At 40.6% G+C, this 22,727-nt stretch overlaps 1 protein-coding gene across 3 annotated transcripts; it reads right to left on the bottom strand.

The window, feature by feature from the left end:
• Positions 1-874: 874 nt before the first annotated feature.
• On the bottom strand, positions 875-20,855 carry LOC112925265 (myosin regulatory light chain 12B). 3 transcript variants are annotated; one of them, XM_072735023.1, is made up of 4 exons: positions 20,674-20,855; positions 6,694-6,892; positions 4,707-4,868; positions 875-3,496 (listed from the first exon to the last, which is right to left on the bottom strand). In XM_072735023.1, the coding sequence occupies exons 2-4, from the start codon at positions 6,875-6,877 to the stop codon at positions 3,324-3,326; spliced, it is 519 nt and encodes a 172-aa protein (XP_072591124.1). In that variant the 5' UTR covers positions 6,878-6,892; positions 20,674-20,855; the 3' UTR covers positions 875-3,323. The 3 variants fall into 3 exon arrangements, with proteins under 3 accessions (XP_072591124.1, XP_072591123.1, XP_072591122.1); XM_072735022.1 differs by lacking the exon at positions 20,674-20,855 and adding an exon at positions 20,075-20,319; XM_072735021.1 differs by lacking the exon at positions 20,674-20,855 and adding an exon at positions 20,075-20,314 and having other exon boundaries at positions 6,694-6,898.
• Positions 20,856-22,727: the final 1,872 nt, after the last annotated feature.

Genomic DNA, 22,727 nt, shown 5'->3' on the forward strand with positions numbered 1-22,727 from the left:
TATCTTGTAAGACCTATCAGTTTTGAGTGGCAACACTGCTGCAATTATTTTTCAGAATAAACAATATTAAATATACACATTGATTATAAGACATCCCATTTTCAAAAACATTACAATATTTTTAAAAAGTCAACTTACAATCAAGGAAATTCATTATTCAAGTATTTATTCATATTGTATTACTGAACCTTGAAATTAACTTCTATGTAATTATTTTATTAGGAAAGATAATCTATTAAATGTATAATTAAATATAATTTTATTTTTATAAATATTAATGGCTTTTATATATATGATATATAGTATACATAAATTTACATATTAGAAAAAACTTTGGCCAGACTACAGATATTATTTAATTAGTAAATTATAGGTTTAGTGAGAAGCCCACTATCTCTCCAAAAGTTCAGAAGCTAGTCTTGGCTCAGATATTGTCTTGTTATATGAAGCTGAGCAAGTCAGGGAACTTCTGTAACTCCGTATTCTCACCTGTAAAATGGATTAACAATGACTATATTATCCACCTCCTAGAATTTTGGAACTTCTTTATGATGCTAAGAAACTAACCATTTTCCTAAGAGAGCAGGTTCTGGAGCTAGACTAGCTGGACTCAAATTACAGTCCCATTGCCCACTAGTTGTATAACCTTGTTACTTCTCTGTCCCTCAGTGCTTCATCTGTAGAACAGATGTAATAAAAATATCTATCACCAAGGGCAGTAGGGTAACATGCTTAATACACAGTAAATACTTAGTATAGCTTTCACGATGTGATTACACACATACATACACATCCAGTGTGATAGCCAAAAGATCAATTGTCAACTTAAGAGATCATCCCTGTATGGTTCTCAAGAAAAAGAAAGCTACTAGTGTTTTCACCACCATCACCAATATTTATTGAACACTAGAAAGGAACAAGGTCCTAACGCAGGTGCCTTATAGTACTAGATTCCACAACTCTCCTTAGATACTATAGACAAAAACAGAATGGGATAGGGCAAGTCAACATAAGACATTAAAAAACAACTGAATTTTTTATAATCTTGAAAACTTCCCTTCCAATCCTTCACATCTGCCCTTAAGCAGAACAACAGAATAAATCAAAATGATGGAGATGGAATGATGCCAGAGAGCAGCAAGGGAAGGTTGGAGCAGAGGAAATAGACAAGGAGAGGCATTTTATAGCTACCTCCTCTATTTCTGGAGTCCAAGCCACCCTTGTGTCTTACCTGGATGACAGTGAGAGTCTCCTAACTGGAAGCCTTCTTGCTTCTAATCTTGCCTCTCCTTTCTGTACACAATGGCAAGGTTAAGTTTCCAAAAACCTAACTCACCTTTCTTCCTTCCCAAAGCCCTATGATTCCACACTTTTAAGCAGCAAATACCATCCTTATGTCCTTCTCCTATGCTCTCCCAGTGCTCCCACCACAGCCCTGAAAGGAGCCTTTTAAGTGAGAATCCAGGGACCTCTTCTTGTCACACAGATCTCTGCTTAATGTCACGTCTCAAAGGTCCTCTGCCGCACTTGCTCTGTTCTTCATCCCACAGTAGTTATATGATATGGCTTATGGATCCTGCCTCTCACCAGAGAATGTGAGCTCCAGGAGGGCAGCATTTTTGTCTGTCCTTCCTCTCAGTTACCCCCAACACTTGCAACAGTGCCTGGCACATAACAAGTGACTGATAAATAATTGGTTTAATGACAATCAAGATTATCGCAGGAGGTATCACCTTCTCTCAAACATATAGTGATTCTCCACCTGGTTTGACACTGCATGGTGACTTTAAGCTCGGACAGGTGCTTCAGCTTTTCTAAACTTCAGCTCTCATTAAAAAGGCAGGAATGACACCTGTCTTACCTACCCCGTGAGTGCTGTGAGGATTAGATAATAAAGCTGAAATTTCTCAGAAGTTTGGAGCACGTACTAGACAGTGGAACTGCTCTCTCATTTTAAAGATGATGAAATGGAAGCCCAGAAAAATTATGTGGCAATAAATGACCAGGATATGCCTACCACACCATGCTCTAAGGCTCCAACATTAAATCATATGGAAATGGGTTGATTTTAAGCAGATAAAACATCAATAGCTTAAGAGAGGAAATAGATGCTGAACAAGACTGGGAAAATTTAAGATTTTTTTTCCCTTTTTTAGGTTTTTCTCTCCTATTTCTCATATTGCTTGGCCTTGAGGATTTTAAATGAGCTCTGTGGCAGCCTTGTGTTTTTCAGGCCTTGCCTATAGTCTACATGAACTATCTTCAAACATGATTGCTTAAAATCCTTTGTCTTCTATTTTTTTTAACGGGAGAGTTTTTCTGAAATTCTCCTCAAAAAATCAATTTCCACAAATTATTAAATTTCAATGACTATAAAACTGTTAGAATGTAACAGAAATGTCTTGACCTTTTAGGCATTTGGGGCTTTTCAGAGAGTGCATGGGGTTTCCAGGAATATAAGCTCTGGAGTGAGGTGCCCCACGTTGGAATCCCACCTCTGACTTACTCTAGTGACTGATCAATCACTCCACTCTGCAGAGCTCAGTTCCCCCACTTGAAACAGAGCTAATAAAAATGTATCTCACAAGGTTGTTGGAAGATTCAGTGAAAAAAATCACCTATGTGCAATGCTTTACACATAGTAAATGTTAGTAAAACTATTCTTCAGAATTTTGCCTCATCTTCTTAGGCTCTAAGATCCATAAAATGTTAAATGTTTTCTCAGAAATATATTTATCATCCAATAGTTTAAGCATCTGACTTACGAAAAGCATGAAAAAAACCTAAAGGCAATAAGTAGTTCTGACTGCATAATAATGTTATTTTGTACTTAGAAGTTCTGAAGAACATGGTCCCACATCAGTGAAAAATCAGCTTTACCATGAAATTTGAATTATGTGAAGTTGGAAATCTGAAAAAAAAAAAAACAAACAAAAAAACACTACCCCCAACTACCACTTACTTGTTTAACTTTCCATTATATTCCATTTGACTCAGCATAATCTTTATTTCAAAATAGTGTTTTTATTATTATAAAAATGTAAAAATCCAGCAAAACCAGAAATACCGGATATATTTTCCTGGGCTTTCACATTTGTTGATTTTTATTCTCAATCTCTTTTTCAGCACAATTTACAACCTCAACTCCATTTGCAGTCTGATTATACAAGTGCTAAGTGGCAGAAAGATCTAGAATAAATAGATAAAAAAAAAGAGGCCAAGCTGTGAAACTAAGTTGCATGCAACAGGTCTATGAGGGTGGGGGAAAGTGTCTGAGAATTAAAACAAAGACAAAGCAACTGGAAGTTTTAGCTAAAGTTCTTTCAATCATCTTTGTCTTTTGCTCCGTGTTTAAGGATGCGCGTGAACTCAATGTAATTGAAATTCCCCTTCTTGTCGATAGGTGCTTCCCTGTACAGCTCATCCACCTCCTCATCTGTAAACCGGTCTCCCATGGTTGTCAGCAGCTCTCTCAGGTAATCTTCCTGGATGGTGCCTGGAAGGCAGTAGAGAGAGAAGAGTCATGAACACTTCCTGGCACTTTAATGATTTCTTCCTTTTTTTTTTTTTTTTTTTAAGATTTTATTTATTCATGAGAGAGAGAGAGAGAAGCAGGCTCCTCACAGTGAGCCTGATGTGGGACTCAATCCCTGGATCTGGGATCACACCCGGAGCTAAAGGCAGATACTCAACTGCTGAGCCACCCAGGCACCCCTAATGATTCATTTCTAAACTAGGTCAGTGTTAGAAAATATTTCAGAATATGCACATTTATGTGAACAAAATAAATTAGTGAACTAAGGCAATTTGTAACTATATCATTGTTTGCCTATTTTAGAGTTCTTTCATTTTAGAGAGTTTTTTTAAAAGATTTTATTTACTTTGGAGGGAGATTCTGTGAGTAGAGGAGGGGCAGAGGTAGAGAGAGTCAATCTCAAGTAGACTCTGCACCAAGTGGGCTCCATCTCATGACTCTGAGATAGTGACCTGAGCTGAAACCAAGAGTTGGACGCTTAACCAACTGAGCCACTCAGACGCCCTTAGAGTTCTTTCATTTTAAAAGACCAGTTATTAGATTATAATGCTTATGAAATTAATTTGAAGAAAGTGTTTTCTAGAGGGAAAAAAAGCCCTCTGTATTTCAGAGATGTAAAGAAAAACAAAAAGGCAGCTGCCCAGAAAAACAGACCAAAAGTGCAGGAGGGACAGTGAGGTTGTAACAGGTGGAGACGGGAAGCAGGAAGGAGGGAGTTTATCTGAGTAAGTGTGCAGGTGGCTGAGGAGAGGGTTAACGGAGAAGAAAAGGGGAAATGAAAGAAGTAAGAGATGTGAACAGCTAGGCTTTATACTCTTCAAAATGAGAGAAAAAAATTTCTTAACTGTTCAAGTTAGTTAATTTTACTTTTTGGTGAGTTTTATAGTCTCTTGAAGAAGTAGTTTTCATTGTTTAAGAAATTCTATTTCACAGACAATTCTCTATTTGGCTTTCAGGAAGCTCCGAACCAAATTCAAAGATTAATACCACACACTGGGTAGCTTTTTGACCCACATACCTGTGGACTCCCCATTCTTGGTCATATAATCCTATTATAAATGATATTCATTTTTTAAAACAAGTTCCATGTTACTCACCTTTTTTCATTTCCTAAAAAGTGTTTCATATAGTCTGGAATGAGGGTGGGCATGCACAAACAAAGAGTACTCACCAGTTGCTTCTTCATCAAAGCAAGCAAAAGCATTTCTGATGACATCTTCCGGATCTGTGCCGTTTAACTTCTCACCAAACATCGTGAGGAACATGGTGAAATTAATGGGCCCTGGAGCCTCATTCATCATGGCCTCAAGGTACGCATCGGTTGGATTCTTCCCTACAAGATTTCACATTTTAACATTTAAGGACAAAGAACTAATTTCAATACACAATTATTTGGTTACTGTTATGCTCCCCAGCATATTTTTAAGTTACATCATCACCACATGGAACCATTTTTTCAATTTAGTTGCATTAAGAACATTCTTTTTATTTTCTGTATAAGAACATTCTTAAAAGACAATTTTTGACAATGTAAAAAATCTTTGATATATCATTATAAAAATATATTGTGGGCTTAGGTTAAATATTTTTCATTCATTGGTACTTTCTACAATTTTTCCTTCACTATTTTTCATTAAAAACAAGCACCTGAGGGGCACCTGGGTGGCTGAGTTGATTAAGCATCTGCTTTTGGCTCAGATCATGATCTCAGGGTCCTGGGATCAAGTACTATTCAGGGAGAGGGCCTGTTTCTCCCTCTCCTTCTGCACCCCCCCCCCCCCAGCTCATGTTCTTTCTCTCTCACTTTTTCTCAAATAAATAAATAAAATCTTGTTAAAAAAAAAAACAAAAACAAAAACAAAACAAAACAAACAAAAAAAAAAAACAAGCACCTGAAACCATGAACCAGGCAATGACACATTTTTGCAACTTGAATGTTAATGTTAAAGGTCCATTAAGGCATTTCAATGCCAGTTGCTTAAAAAATTGAAATATCTGTATTTTCCATTGTGGCAAAGTTGCCCATGAATTGGTATGCTTCAAAAATTTATTTAATAAGTTGGTCAATTAGGCTAAAACTATTAGGTTGGTTTAGAATTGAGAGCTCATTTCTGGAGTAACAAAGGGTTCCTCTTAATCTAGGCATTTGCGAGGATCCCCAAAATGGAAGGACCCAAAGTCAGCCTCTTACTCTACCATCCCTCATTCACCTAACAAAAATTAATTAAGCATCTATTATGAGCAAGGCACAGGCTTGAATGTTCAATCTTTGTAATACAACTAAGTCCTTCAGTTTTCCTCCAGGCCTTTTTCAGTAGTGACCCGCTCAAAAGAATACACTTAGCTATTCTGAGCATGAAAAACACTGGGATCCAACCTACTTCCAAGTCAGTAACTTAGCTTGGTATCCTGATTCTATTCTCACTCTGAATAAAGAAAATGTTGCAAAATGTTAACTGGTACATCTAGGTCATCTAGGTAACAGATGTATGCATGTTTATCATACAGTTCTTTTTTTTTTCTTTTATCATGCAGTTCTTTCAACTTTTTGCAGGCTTAAAAAATTTCAAAATATTATGTTAGAAAAAAAGCAAATATAGGAACAAATTTGTGTCCTGGTTACTAAGAGGAAAAGAATAACAACCTCTCTCTTTGCTCTCTGGCCCTTGAACTGTCCTTTCTGCCTAATAGTCAAGCACAAGAAAACTCCAGAGTATAGAGCCTAACTTTAGGCCCTCCCTGACCTGCACACCTTCTCTGCCCAATCTACAGAGGACTCTTAGGCTTGCCATTCCCAACTGTAAGTCACTGCTGACTTGGGATGGAACATGAAAGACGTTCCCTCTCATCCTTTTAAAATCACAATAAACAACAAAATCCTAAAAGGAATAATAAATTAACACCCGTATACCAAAATGACAAAGCATAGTTTGTTTGCTTTAAATCTTGTATCTTTATATTTTCTTTTATCTTAATTATAAAAAAAATTATAAATAAAATCCTCTTATGACTGGCCAACCCCAATACAGCCCTTCTCACCCAGACAGCTCTCAAAAGGCCTTTGAGATAAGGAAATCCTACACATCACAAAAAACAATTCATACAACACTGAATTATTATTTTTGGGAAGTGGGCATATTCAGAATATAAAAGCCTACCTAGAGAAGCAAGCATATCATGCAAATCTTCCTTGTCAATGAAACCATCTCTGTTCTGATCAATCATGTTGAAGGCCTCTTTGAACTCCTGAATCTGTGACTGGTCAAACATAGCAAATACATTGGATGTTGCGCGCTGGGGGCGCTTCTTGGTGGTCTTGGTCTTTGCCTTTTTGCTCGACATGGTGGCTGTTTAATTCTAGAGCTAAAAAGAAAAAACATAAATAAAGAATGCATAAAACAAACAAACAAAAAGAACCTGTAACACCTAAAGTTAGTGAGCAAAAATATCTTAATGTAGAATTATTACTTCAATTGTATAGGAATAAATATACATTTTTTTTTTAATAAATATACATTTAAACTTTATTTACAATGTTATAATTAAATGGCTAGGAAAAAAGTAGTTTTGAAAATTTTAAGAAACAGAATAGAAATTATTATATAGCTTGCCTCCAAATTTCATGAAACCCATTTTTATTAAGTAGAAGTTAACTGAAAAATCTGTATCAATAGCTAGCACTTACTGAGTAGTTGACTATGTGCCAAGCACTATTATGAGGGTTTGGAGTTTCCCAAGAGAAAAGCTCCAAAGTTGACACTTCACCATACTTTTTTACAAGGATCATCCCAATAGATCCTAACAGTCCAATGCAATAGGCATTCTTTTTACTCCAATTTATTACCAATATTACATAACCTCTCTGAGCCTTAGATTTTCAAAATACAATGTGAAAACCAGAAAAGCTCATGCAATCTTGTTTCACAGCAAAACAGTCTCTACTTCAACGTAAGTGAGACTTAAGTGAGGGACCATTCGCTGAGACTAGTATAGTCACTGTATAATACATGTTTACATATTCAAAAGGCTCTCATCTTAACAAAATTATTGTAACCATTAAAAGGATCTTTATGCCCAACATGGGGCTCGAACTCACATGGGGCTTGAACTCAGGACCCTGAGATCAAGAGTCACATGCTCTACCAACGGAGCCAGCCAGGAACCCCAAACCTACTCTTTTTTTTTTTCCCCAAACCTACTCTTTAATCTTGCATCCTTTGTAGCTTCATCCTCATTTCCTCTTTCCTTTGACAAAACTTTTAGACTAGCAATCTGATACTCAACTGTCTCCATTTTCTCTTCTTTCCAATCACTTCTCAATTCTCTATAGTATGTCTTTGGTGACAGCCTCTAATACTCTACTGAAAGCCACCAATAATTCAGATGTCAAATACGGGGTGCCTGGGTGTCTCAGTCAGTTACATGTCCTACTCTTGATCTCAGCTCAGATCTTGATCTCAGGTTGAATTCAAGCTCCACGTTGGGCTCCACACTGGGCATAGAGCCTACTTAAAAAAAAAAAAAAAGTGTCTTATAGAATGAACATATTTCATTCCATTTTTATTTGCAGTTTTAAATAATCAAACACAACACAAAAATACTATCAGCTGTGGAATTAGAAAGTCCTGAGTTCCAATCTCAGCTCTATCATACATACTACCTTAGAAAATCCAGAGACCAGAGCAATTTTTCCATCCAATGTCTTATTCAATCTTCACAATTGCCCTATGAGATAGGTATTATCTAGGTTAAAGTATACAATCAATGGCCCTATGAAATAAACAATATTGCCCAAAGAGAGGCTTGGCCTTTGTCCCTGTGCTTCTGGGAGGTAATCTCTAAGCCTGTGGAATATCCTGCCTGATATCTGGAGTCTTGAGTCACATCAGACAATCTAACAGTGTAATTTATTGTGGAGGTAATGGGTCATGTGTTATCAGTTTGACCTCTCAAGGGGCTGGAGACTGAGGTCAGCCACAGAGCACCTGACAGTATCTACGTGATGGAGCGCCAATAAAAACTATGGATATCAAGGATCAAGTGAGCTTTCCTAGTTGGCAATACTCCATGCATATTGTCACACCTCTTTGCCAGGAGGAGTCAACCCTGTCCATGGGAGGACAACTGACAGCTCTGATTTGGAACCCTCTTGGACTCTGTACTGTATATCTCTTCCTTTGGCTGATTTTAATCTGAATCCTTGTATTGCAACAAACCATAACTAAGGGTGTAACAGCTTTCAAGGATTCTGAGAATTCTAGCAAAATTATCAAACCTGAGGGTTGTCTTGGGGACCCAAATTTACGATTAGTATAAGAAATGAGGGCAATTTTGGGGACTGTTTTCTAACTGTGCAGCCCCATAGTATGAAAGCAGAAGATTAGCTGGGGCAGTGGCTGACCAAAGCAATTCTGTACCAAGTTTCTAGGACTTTTAGTCTTGAACTTTATTTTACAGTAAACTCTACACCCTCCTTGGAGCTCAAACTCACAACCCTGAGATCAAGAGTTGCATACTTGATCGACTGAGCTAGCCAGGTACCCCTAGCCTTGGACTTTTAATCTACGTTGTTTATTTCTTTCTTCAATCCAAAAAAATATCCCACTGGGTCTACTGAAGCTTGGCTTAGTGGTACAGGTTTGAAGTACACCAGCCTTTGAGTTCGTACTCAAACATTCCAACTCCTTCTCTATCCCACATAAATGTTAATTTTCCCTTCTGTCCTGTAACTTAGCTTATTTGAGCTTAGTTATATTGAAGGTTAAATCAGAGACAGAATATGGCCCACCAGCAAGGCACTTGTCTAAGCTTTAATTGTTCCTATTCCAAAACAGTTGGACTAAAATTCTTTCATGCTAAAAATTCTATGATTCTACTTCTTCAAGATAGAATACGTACAAAAGATAGTAAATCTGAAGATAAGAATTAGTTCTCTCAATATCTGTGAATTGTGCAATAGTCATTTAGAAAAACTTCCCAGAGTAAATTTTTATTCTCTCTCTTTTTTTTTTTTAAAGATTTTATTTATTTATTCATAGAGCGAGACAGAGAGAGAGAGGCAGAGACACAGGCAGAGGGAGAAGCAGGCTCCACGCAGGGAGCCCGATGTGGGACTCGATCCAGGGTCTCCAGGATCACACCCCAGGTTGTGGGTGGCGCCAAACCGCTGCGCCACTGGGGCTGCCCAGTAAATTTTTATTCTTAAAAAATAATTATTGTGTCATGCTAATCCCACATCTAACCCAAAAGTATATTATACTTAAACGTTTCTGCAATTCTCCAAGAAGCTGATGCCAAGATGGGATTAAACATGCAAAGATTTTTATTACGGCAACACCTGTGAGAAAGAATGAGGGAGGTAACCAATAAGGCTAGAAATTCCATTAGATGGTAAGGCAAGTCTGACCCCGGCGAGTAAGGTAACACGGAAGGAAGGTGAAAGATGAGCAATTCACTAAATGGCCCTAATCAAAATAGGGCACAGAGCAGTAATAAGCTCAATGTATTAACACCATAATTTCTTCTAAAAAAGTTTTTTTTCCCAGCACCTGCATGGCTTAGTTGGTTAAGTGTCTGCCTTCGGCTCAAGTCATGATCTTGAGGTCCTGGGATTGAACCTTGCATCAGGCTCCCTGCTCAGTGAGGAGTCTGCTTCTCCCCCTCTGCTCATGCTTTCTCTCTCAAATAAATTTTTAAAAAATATTTTATTTATTTATTTATTCATGAGAGAGAGAGAGAGAGAAGTAGAGACACAGGCAGAGGCAGAAGCAGGCTCCTCACAGGGAGCCCAATGTGGACTCGATCCCCAGACTCCAGGATCTTGCCCTAAGCTGAAGGCAGGCGCTCAACTGCTTAGCCACCCAGGCATCCCTCAAATAAATTTCTGTAAAAAATTATTTTTTAAATGTTTTTTCCCCCTGTGCTTTATTTTAAAACTGTACACATTTATATATGCACATGGTACCTAAACACTATACACATACACATAAAATATCAGCTGATAAATTATCAGCTGAAAAGTGAGGCAAAGTTGTTCTGAAAAGAACTCTACCCCCCAAAGAAACTACCATTCTCTTTTTCCTTTCTTTCTGAGATAAATATCTTGGCTTCCTCTTCTTTCTCACTTCCTACTCACTTTCAACCCACCACAATCTGGCTTTTATCCCTCTACTGCAACTGCTTTCAAACTGCCAAATCCAGTCGAACTCCTTGGATTACTCTGTTGTATTTGACATCATTTTATTCCTCTTTTCTTTGGAGCCTCAACAACTCTTGGCCTTGGTGTACAGTAATAGTAGAAATGAACTGTCCAAAATGGGAAGACAGTACAAGGTTCCCAACCTTGAAGACCTTCCACTCTAACAAGGGAGACGCCTAAAAGTGATATTGGAAGGTTGGTTTATGTAAAATGCTTCATTTGACTTGGTAATACCAATTTACTCTTATCTCAGTTCTATTTTTATGATTGGTCCTCCTCCATTTTGTTAGGTTTTTATCTTCTCCACTCACCTAAATATTCATGTTTCCCAATATTCTAGCGGTCCATGGCTTATTAAAATTCTTCCCATTCTGCTTTCCATGGATGATCTCATCAACTATCACTGGTGTGACAACACTGATGACTCCCAAGTCTGTATCTCTAGGTCTGAACTTTCCATTGGGCTCCTGATTCTAACTTCCACTTGCTTGTGAAAGGCACCCATTTCGACACTCCACAGACACTCATAATCAGTGTACCGAAAACTGAATTCATTCCCATTTCTAAATTTTCTTACTTTTCTGTCTTCACTAAGCCAGAAACCTACGAGTCATCCCCAACTCATCCCTCTTCCGGATGAATCAAGCTCTGCCTCTTAAATATTTCTCAGATTTGCTCATCTTCCTCATTCTTCTCCCACCATCCTTACGTAGGCCTTCATTATTTCTGCATAGAATATTTCTATGGCCAACTAACCTATCTTCTTGCTTCTCCATCCCTCTAAACTGTATGTTCCAGCTAGTGGTGTCTAACACATGAATATGACCTTATCTTTCCCTTAAAAATCTTTGGCTCCCACTTCCTATAGGACAGAGAGTACAAGGTCTTAAGCATGTGGGACACTTCGGTGGCTCAGCAGTTGAGCGTGTCTTTGGCTCAGGGAGTGATCCCAGATTCCCAGGATGGAGTCCCACATCGGGCTCCTTGCATGGAGCCTGCTTCTCCTCCGTCTGCCTGTGTCTCTGTCTCTCTTTCTGTGTCTCTCATGAATAAATAATAAAATCCTAAAAAAAAACCAAAAAAAAGTTCTTAAGCATGGTATACAGAGTCCTCCTTTCCATACTTTACATTGATCTTTCCAGCCTTATCTCTAGCCATTCTTTGCTTTGTACTCTTCCTTTAGCAACACCAAACTGCTTGTATGTGTCCATGGCACCATGCAGTTTATCTTACATACTTCTGTTCTTGCTATTTTTCCATCCCAAAATGCGTTGACGCCAGAGAGAAAATTAAAGGTCTATTCAATTTATGGCTCCACTACCATTTACTGAGTGACTCGTGCTAGGCACATTATGTGCATTAAACTTAACATACCTGCTTTATAAATGAAGAAACTGAAGATCGAAGCTATTAAATAACTTCCCCAAGGTCACCTAAGAGTAGAGCTGGGGTTCAATCCCATTTATTAAAGGTTATTTCTACTTTTATATTTTTCATTTTGTATTAAATGTTCTTCTAGTTATTTTACCACAAAAGTTTTTTTTAAAAAACTTTCAATACTACCAATGTAATCCAACACTGACTCTTTTTTTTCCTTAAAATTTTATTTGAGAGATAGCACACACATGTGTGCAAAAGAGAGTGGAGAGAGGGGCAGCGATAGAGGGAGAGAGAGAACCTCAAACATATTCCCCTCGTTTAGCAGGGAGCCCCACATAGGGTTCGATCCCACAACCCTGAGATCATGACCTGAGACAAAATTAAGAGATAAATGCTTAACTGAATGAGCAACCCAGGCACCTCCCATCCCCAATACTGATTTCTGAGTAGCAACTTTCCTCTGAATTCAAATCCTCAAGTTTTCTTTTTTTTTTTAAATTTATTTACATTCAATTAATTAACATATAGTATATTATTAGTTTCAGAGGTAGAGTTCGGTGATTCATCTGTTGCATGTTAACACCCAGTGCTCATTAAATCATGTGCCCTCCTTATTGCCCATCACCCGGTTACTCCATCCTCCACCTCTCTCCCCTCCAACAACCTTCAGTTTGTTTCCAATGGTTGAGTTTCTCTTGGTTTGTCTCCCATAATCTTGAGTTTTCAAATAAATTCAGACTATACTGGGGAAACCAATGTTTCCAGTGCAATGAATAGAATTGCATAGTGGAATGGACAGTATAACGTAGGTTTCTTTAATTAGGTGACAGTATTTCCTACCAATCATGGCCTTGGGTTGACATCATAAAGGCTTGAAACCTTTATCTAACACTGCCAAATTAACGTTTTAACATATACATGTTAAAGCGAAAACAACCATCAAGCCCCACTCTTAAACTGTAATTAAGAAAATTCATATAAACCAGTATTTAATGTAATGAAGAACACTGAACAGCAGTAAAAGCTTCTCATTTTCTCTTCAAAGTTTTTATTTCATTATTTTTGTAAATTTTTCATATAGAGTGAACTAAAGGTTGTATGTACTGTTATACAGAGCTATAAGAAGGACAGAGATATGGGAATACTGGTTGTGGTGTCAACATATTTAGATAATAAATCCACATGTCTACAGAATACCTATAATACTGATGTGTAAATCAAAACAAGGGCACAATAATCACTAATAAGCAGAAACTGCTTGTGAACTCCATCCAGCCTATATGACTTTATTGGCTTTTATGGGGCACAGTCCATCAGCTCCCTAGGACTCACATTCCTTTGAGGTTTCTTCCTTTAAGTATCTTAAGTCAGTCAGTTGCTGTCACCATATGGCAAGTAAACATGTCTCTCACAGCAGTTAACCTTCTGGTTTCAATCTTGGCTGCACATTAGAATCACCTTGGAAGTTAAAAAAAAAAAAAAGAAAAAAACTGATGCCTAAGTCCTAGTCTGGTGTAACTGAAACTGAATAATGGGTAGGGCTCAGGAACTTCTGCTTTAAAAAGTGCCACAGGTGATTCCATGCATGAGGATTGAGAACAAATGAGTTAACAATTTAGAAAGCACTATTTATTCACTGAGTTCCCTTCAGTTTTTAAAATTTGGTCATTATGTTTCAGTGGAGACCATTATTATGTTTTAATCTAGAGATCTGGATACTAGCTCCAGTTCTGTCATTCACAAATTACATGACCTTTGGTCATTTTAGCTTTCCTGGGCCTCATTTTTCTCATCTATAAAAGAAGTAGATCAGAAGTCACAAACTGGCAACTACAAAACTATATGCAGTCTGCCGGAAGGTTCATTTAATTCTCCCAAGGATGACCTTTTAAAAAGCCTTTAAAAGTAACAGAATTAGTTTGCCACATTTTAAAAAACTGAAGTTACTTTAATAAGAACAAATTTCAGACATCTTGAAAAACTGTTATGATAAGGAATCACTTGACCAGCACTCCCAAGTTCCTGTCGATAATGAGTATTCAGTGTGCAATTCCCATTGCTCCCTACAGCTTCCTGTCACAGTTGGAATTTGTTTATGTGACTGCCTGGCCTCTGAGAGCATCTGAACTTGTTCCTTGGCTACAGTGGTAGCCAAACTCCAGGATGGCTCTCAACATTTCCCATGCCCTTGTGCAATCCCCTTCAACAGTGAACAGGGTTGACCTGTGGAGAAAGGTAAAATAATTTTCCTTCTACCTTTCTGAGTTCTTGGCTGATATAATTATAGATTCACAAAAGAAAAACAGAAGTTTATTAACATGTATACATGGGAAATATCCAGGAACAGCCAACTCAGAAAGGTAACTTAGAACTCAGCTTAAATATCATCTCCAGGTAAAGCCAAAAGGAAGGTATGTGTGAGGGGAAGAGGCTAGTTCCGCAAGTTACACAGTAAACAGGGTAAGGCTTGTCATGTAGACTGAAGTTAGGGCTTTCACCACTGATAAGAGTCGCAAAGTTGTCTCCAGAGAGTAATCTTTGTTCTTCCTGGTAGGGAGGGGAGGAAGGACACCTTTATAAATTTATGTCCTGCTTTTGTGCAAATAGGAGGAGGACAGAGTGCTTTTCTTGTGTCAGCTTCAACTGCCTTCAGCTTAAAATAATCTTTATGCCAAAGTAGTGTATTTTGGAGTGTCATATTCTGCTACTCTTCATAACCAATAGGATACTGCAAAAATGATAGTGTGTGACCTTGTAAAAGACATTGCAGCTTCTGCCTTGCTCTCCCTCAGACCACTCAATCTAGGGGAAGCCAGCACCAGGTCACAAGGGCCCTCGACAGCCCTATGGAAAGGTCCATGTGGCAATAAACTGAGGCCTCCTGCCTAGAGCCAACATCAAGCTGCCTAGAGCCTTGCCAGCCATAGGAGTCAGCCAACTTGGAGGTGGATCTTCCTTCAAATGACTGCAAACCTAGCTGACACCTGGACGCAACCTCATGAGACTCAGAACCACTGACTAAACTGCCTTGCAATTCCTAACCCTCAGAAACTGTTGATTGTTTTTTTAAGGTGCTAAGTTTGGGGTAATTGGTTATATAGTACTAGAAAACTAGTAAAGCCACTGTTTCCTTGGCCTCTTTAATATTAAAATAGGGCAGTGCCTTTATTTCAGAATTATGGCCACAGTCAAGTTTGTATTAGACAGGAAAATTTTTTTTTTTGATGTTTATTGTAGAGTTTTTGCAAATATGTTTTATTTTTTTTTTATTTTTTTTTTAATTAATTTTTATTGGTGTTCAATTTACCAACATACAGAAAAACACCCAGTGCTCATCCCTAGACAGGAAATTTTTGATTCCAGGTCAGAAAATTTTAATTCCTTCCGTTCAATTTCTCCAAGTTCTGTGGGTTCCTCTTTCTTCCTTTTAAAAAGGATTTTATTATTTTATTTTTTAAAGTAATCTTTTACACCCCGTGTGGGGCTCACACCTACAATTCTGAGATCAAGAGTTGCATGCTCTACCAACTGAGCCAAACCAGGAACCCCTTATTTTTGCCATTTAAAAAGTATTTTTCTAGTAATTTAACCATTTCATCTAGATTTTTAAGTGTTAACGCACAGTTACTCATAAAACCATTTAATTACTTTTTAAAAGGGTATTTAAGTAATCTCTACCCGCAACATGGTTGCTCAAACTCACATCTCCTGAGATCAAGAGTCACATGTTCTAACTGGGCCAGTCAGGCACTCCTTCTGTGGCTATCTCTTTTACCTACAACAGAGTCACCACTTCCTCAACATTCCCATCAACACTACCCTGTTCTTCTGATTCCTATGCTGATTTGCTAGTTCTTCTTGCTTCCTAATTAGGGTTTTTTTCTCAAAGCTCTCTTCTTGAAGTATTGTGCTTTTCTTCAGTACTGGGTAGAAAAAAAAAAAGAAAAGAAAGAAAAGAAAAGAAAAAAAGAAAAGGAAAAGGAAAAGGAAAAGAAAAGAAAAGAAAAGAAAAAAAAAAAAAAACCAAGAGCAGGGATCCCTGGGTGGCTCAGCAGTTTAACTCCTGCCTTCAACCCAGGGTGTGATCCTGGAGTCCCGGGATGGAGTCCTGCATCGGGCTCCCTGCATGGGGCCTGATTCTCCCTCTGCCTGTGTCTCTGCCTCTCTCTCCCTGTGTCTGTCATGAATAAATAAAATCTTAAAAATAAGAAAAAGGAAAACCAGGAGCATAAAGTTACTTCTCAAAAATGATGTAACTGGGGAGGGAAGAGGGGCTGGTTTTGTGAGCAAGGGATGATGAAGAGTCTGAGTTTTAGCCAAGTTCCAGTAGAATGGTAGTGGAGAGGCCCAGAGGCAGGATGGTTAGGGGGTCTCCTTTAGCAAGTCCAATTTGTAAGTAAAGGCACAAGAAGAGGCCTAACCTAATGAATGCAAAAAAGCAGAGAGCAGTTCTGCTAAAAACTAAGGTCATTTCTTTTATTTATTTATTTATTTATTTGGTCATTTCTGATTCAATTCTCACACTCACTACAGTCTATCAGAACTTTTGGAAATTTCTCATGGATTCCCACGGTCATTTTTTTTTCCCCACGGTCATTATTATAATCAAGACTAATGTTAGTGCTACTTAGGAAGATCAAATGACTGTATACATGAGCCAAAAGTCAGAAAACAGCAATCATAAGGAGAATTTAGTATATAATCAAGCTAAAATAGTCCACAAAATTAACTTCATATACTTAATGACATATCATTGTTTTTATGCTGCATATTTAGGCAAATATGTAATCGGATCTATAAATTATTATATCTATTATTTCTTTTACAGAGCCAAACACAATTTTTACAGCTTTCTTCTTAGTACCAGTACCAGCTAAGCTTTCCCCATAGCATACATTTTTTAATATTTACCACATACATTATAATGCTGTCAGTTTTTAATTATGTGTTTTATGATCATCACAGCTGGCAGTAAACTCTCCGTCTCCTGAACTCCCATATCATTTTGTTTTATTATAGTGAAATTTATACATGGTGAAATGTATAGATCTTAAAATGAGTTTTTATAAATGTGAACACCCATGTAATCACCATTCCAATCAAGTTTAAATGTTAACAACACTCCAGAAAGTTCCTTTCAAGTCAATGACCCTCTCCTATAAACAACCATTGTTCAGATTTCTATAAATCAGAAATTTATTAAATCAATTATAGTTTTGTCTTTGACATCCTTAGAAATGGAATTATACAGCGTATATTCTATAGGCTTGACTTCTTTCACTCAATATAATATTTCTGAGATTCATATGTCTTGTTGGATTTATCACTGGTGTATTTATTATTATTATTTTTTTACTGCCCAGTACTGTTCTCTTGTCCTGCCATTTACTTATACATTTTTATGGCATTTAGCCTCTTTACCTTGGATCGTATGGTATAGTAGAATGCCTTACATTCAGCAGGTGCTCCATAAATACTAGTAAAGCAAATAATATGCTTCCTTCCTACTGCAAAAAGAATTACACATATAAGGTAGATCCCGGATCTGACTCCCCTAATAAATCTTTTCTCTATGGTCTACCCATAGTTCGGCACTAACTCTACTGGACTGTTCCCCAAGAGATCCTCAACAAAACTTATCAGTTAACCCGTTCTGTACCTGGAAGAAGACAATGGTAATAACAGATAATAACTGAGTGCTAAATATGTGCTAGCCGCTGCTCTAAGCATTTTACATATTAACATATTTATCCTCAGAATTTATGATACAGATGCTGTTATCCCCATTTTTCAGATGAGAAAATTAGGGCAAAGAGAACAAACAATTTGCCTGCAGCCACACAGCTAGAAAATGTAGTTTAAATTCAGGATCTGTACTCAGGAAGTCTATCTAGCTCCAAAGCTTGTACCACTGGCCCCTGGTATCCTTTGTATAGACAGCTGAAATTCTCTATCACGAACACATGGATATTGGGGGTACCAAGCAATGTCACCACACAGCTAACATGCAGAATAAGGAAGATATCAAAGATTCTGGCAACAAAAATCATCCCCAGATACTTGGTGTCTTTGAATCCTAGAAGAGGAGGGCAACCAGCCCATTTTTGGGCTCTTACCTTTCCTAATCCTACAAACCTTGCCTGAGCTGTCCTTCAGAAGTTTCAGTTCATCCTGTCAAAACTCAGTCTTTTTAAAGCATAAATGAATATCATATATTATCAATATTATAAAAGTCGTTTCATTCAACAGAGCCTGAACAAACAAAAATCTGTGCACCTAGTTATGAGGTCCAGTGGGGTCCACCTAATGCTCAGAGAAGATGGACGGCATATGTGAATCCTTCAAGTGACCTTGGGCAAATTCATTTCCCTGGGTTTCAGTTTCCTCAATTATAAAATGAAAGATAATCTATAAAACAGGTAATCTATTTCACAAGATAATCTATAAGGTTCTTCTAAATTCTAAAATTTAAAAATTCTCTGACCAAAAGACCATTCTAAATCCATCTTTAAAAAAGGCTGCCAAACTAATCCTCTCAACACCCCCTTTCTTCCTATTACTCTCTTTCTAAAGAATCCAAAATGACGGCCTAAAGCCTCTTACATAATCTTTTATTTCTCAGTCAAGTTTTCAAGATATCCATGAAAACACCTCACTTATCTACCTACCTACCTTATTATATCCAACTATTTTTCATTTTAGTTCTTGTTCCATGCAGGCTGGTCTCCCCACTGTCTCCTTTTCACACGACACAATTCCCACCTTTTCAGCTTTTGGTCTTATTACTTCCTACTACAGATCCTGCCAGAAATACTTAAGTTCTACCTCCTAGGGCTGAGTCCAAGGTCTTCAATGAGGTCATGATTCTTTCTCCAGGAAATCTTTCTTGACTTTTGTTACTCATCCTTTTCTTCAATCAACAAGAATGAACTAAATCTTTGTAAGATGCAAGACACAGAGTTACAACCCCTACAGGAATTGTTACATTTTAGCCTGTACCAACCATGTACTCGGGAACAGGTTCTCTAACAGTCTGGGACTCTTCATTTAAGGCAAAGCGCAGGCACCAACGGACTCCCACCTAAAGCACCCAGTGCTGTGTCCAGGGGCACAGAGGCACACATCAGTGTGTTGGGGGGCACAGAGCACCCAGCACCCTGAGGGGACACAGAGGCACCTAGCACCGTGCGGGGGCACAGAGCACTCAGCACCGTGCGGGGGGGGGGCGCACAGAGCACCCAGCACCCTGAGGGGACACAGAGGCACCTAGCACCGTGCGGGGGCACAGAGCACTCAGCACCGTGCGGGGGGGGGGGGCACAGAGCACTCAGCACCCTGCAGAGGGCACAGAGGCACCCAGCACCGTGCGGGGGCACAGAGCACTCAGCACCCTGGGGGGGCACAGAGGCACCCAGCACCTGGGGGGGGGCACAGAGGCACCCAGGACCGTGTGGGGGGGCACAGAGGCACCCAGCACCCTGCAGAGGGCACACACAGAGGCACCCGCACCGTGCGAGGACATAGAGGCACCCAGCACCTGGGGGGGTGCACAGAAGCACCCAGCACCGAGTGGGCGCACAGAGCAGCCGCTCAACACCCCTCATGGGCCCTGGGCCCGCGAGGGCAAGGCGCCGGCAGGCACCAGGTGGGTGAAGTCACCCGAGGACGCAGGGCCGGTTACCCGCGGCTGGGGGCCCGGCGAGCAGGGCGTCTCCCCTGCCCGGCTCCAGCCGCCCGGCGCTACCCGGCCTCTGCACTTGCAGGCCCGGGCCGGGCGCCGCCAGGACCTCCCCGCCCGCCCCACTCGCCCACTCGCCCACTCGCCCACCCTGACGGGTCCCGCCGCCCCCCCACGCCCCGCGCCCCTGCCCCCGGGGGCGGGGTCCGGCGGCGGGCGCCGGGCTGGAAGGGGGGAAGGGCGCGGCCCCAGGGGGTCGTGCGCTGGGGCGAGGGCCACTCACCGACGCGCGACCCCAGAGCCCGGCTGCCCGCACGGACGACGACGGCGGCGACGACGACTGGGCTGCGGCGCGACAGTGGCGGCGGCGGCACTTCCTGCCTGGAGAGGTGGGCCGGAAAGCGCACCGGAAGGCGCGGCCGCATCCAACTCGGGACGGGGGATGCCGGCGGGGTTGTCGCTCAGGACCGAGGGCGCGGGCCGGGGGGCGGGGCCGCGGGGCCCGGCCGGGGCGGACGAACACAGCCCGGGCTCCAGCGGCGGCCGGCGGGACCCGCCGCTGCGTCGCCCCCGGCGTGCGGCGCAGCCCCCGGCCCGCCGTCCCCCCCGCGTCCCGCCGCAGTGCCCGCGGCCCTTCCGCATTCCTCGGCCGCCGCACGCCGGGCGGGCCGCGCCTGGAATTTGACCCGGCGGGGCGGGGCGGGGCGCGGTCCCTCCGGATTTGGGGGTCCCCGGGCGGAGGCCGCGCACCCTGAGCTCCCAGATTAGCGCGCCAAAGTACAGCCCGCCTAGTTCCGTTTGAGGTGGAGGCAAAACGAGCCACTGTTCGGGGTGCGTCCCACCTAGTGCTGCGGGAGGCAGGAGGGCGGCGGCCCCGCGCACCTGCCTCCGGGAAACGCTTTTAAGACCGAGCTTCAGCGGGCCTTGGAACATCTGCCCGAAATTATCCGGCCTTCCAGACCCCGGCCAGCCCGTGACCGTTTCGCTCTTCCCTTCCAACCACGACAAAGTTTTATTCAAAATATTTGCTTTCCTTTGGGTCAGCGGATGACAGGACTGCGCACACGCGGGCAGGAGCGCTGCACAATGTAAAATGCCCTTCGGGGCGGGGCGGGGCGGGGCGGGGCGGCCCGGGGCGGGGGGGGGGGGGGGGCGCGCAGCGGTTTAGCGCCGCCTTCGGCCCCGGGCCTGATCCTGGAGTCCTGGGATCGAGTCCCGCTTCGGGCTCCCAGCATGGCGCCTGCTTCTCCCTCGGCCTGTGTCTCTGCCTCTCTGTGTCTGTGTGTCTCTCTCATGAATAAATAAATCTTAAAATAAAATGCTCTTCGTCGAAGCAGGAAGCCACGAAGTTACATGATCTGGGTTTTGTTTTAGAGATTGTTTGTTGCCTATACCCTTCGGTTTCCTCATCTGGAATAATATAGAGGAATAGCACTATTTCTGGGTAATGGAGGATAAGTCATCCTAATACCAAACCTTTATTGAGCACTTGTGAGTGCCTGCCTGAAAGTGTGACAGATGCTGGGGAAGAGGAATAAAAATGCCTTTGTATCCTAGAAATCTTTTTTTTTTTTTTATCCTAGAAATCTTTGATCAGAAATTCCTAGATAGTAGGAACCATGTGTTCAGCACTCTACCAGTTCTACAGCAGCACGTGTAAGCAAAACCTGGAGGGCTTTGTAGAAGATTCTTGAGCCCCACACACTCAAGATTCGGTACCTCCATGGTGGGGCGTTAGTTTGCATTTCTAATAAGCACCTTGGGAATGCTGACGCCGGGGTCCTCATCTGGGAAACACTGTCCAGGGTCTGGATCACTACGGAATGCATCTTCTCATGATTTGAAAAACAATTTCTGAAAAGTCACACCATTCCAAAATATTTACTCTTTCCCTTGGCTGCAATGTGCTCTTTGGTCCAAAAGTGTAACTTTTTATTCCACTCAAAATCAGAAGATTTTGACTTCCTTCGGCCTATAGAGTTCTTCAAGAGATCTATTACCATCCCATAAGCCATCACCTTGGCCACCTTAATTAAGATCATACCTGAGGGACCCGGACTGTACCTTGATTGTGATCTCCGTATTTGTTTATGGAACTGCTTTCCAATACAACAGTCATTGACCACATGTGGCTATTTAAATGTTAATTAAAAACTCAGCTCCTCGCTTATATTAGAAACATTAAGTGCTCAATAGCCACATGTGGCTAGTGTCCTTATTGCAAAGCAGAGAGAGCATTTCTGTCTCCATAGAGGAGAGAGCCCTGTTATAAAAAAATAATTAATTCTAAGGTATATTGTTCTCTAGATTCAAAAGAAAAACATATTTATTAATGAAAAGCCCAACATCTAAATGTCCACCACTTGGGTAATGGCTAGGGCATATCCATGTCAAAGACAATTATGGTCATTAAAAAGAATGGCTAAAAATAAAAATGGTGACTATATCAAAACATGAAAGGTAAGCTGAGATACATTAAACTAAAAAACAAGTTGTATATTCATTACAACTATAAAATACATTTTAGGACATTAGGACACTACCTGAGTAGGGAGATAGAATCTAGGGTAAAAGGATACAGGTACTTGGACATTCAAGAGCAAGTGGAAATGGGAGAAGCAGCATTGGGAAAACTGGGGCCTTCCATGTGGGATTAGTTCTGGTAATGCCTTCAAGGATAATAAAAAACCAAGTTTCAGGGAAATAAATTGTACACTTAAGGAAGACCTAGGAAGATACAAACAGGTCTACATATTGGATCTACTCTAGAAATCTAAATTATTTCAGCATGTAGCTAGTACTAGGAAACTGATAAGACTTTTTAATGTATTCTCATTCAATCCGTATTAACCCTTTAGTATAATACAATTCTAGTATATGTGCTGCCAAAGTGAGCACTAATATAATACAATTCTAGTTTGAGCTAATTTACTATC

Source organism: Vulpes vulpes, chromosome 13, assembly GCF_048418805.1.
Source record: "Vulpes vulpes isolate BD-2025 chromosome 13, VulVul3, whole genome shotgun sequence".
NCBI lineage: Eukaryota > Metazoa > Chordata > Mammalia > Carnivora > Canidae > Vulpes > Vulpes vulpes.

Coding starts and splice junctions, on each gene's coding strand:
- LOC112925265 (XM_072735023.1), bottom strand. CDS start 6,877: ATGTCGAGCAAAAAGGCAAAGACCAAGACCACCAAGAAGCGCCCCCAG. Junction 4,869..6,693: donor TGATATGCTTGCTTCTCTAG/GTAGGCTTTTAT, acceptor GAAATCTTGTAG/GGAAGAATCCAACCGATGCG. Junction 3,497..4,706: donor CTTTGATGAAGAAGCAACTG/GTGAGTACTCTT, acceptor ACTGCCTTCCAG/GCACCATCCAGGAAGATTAC.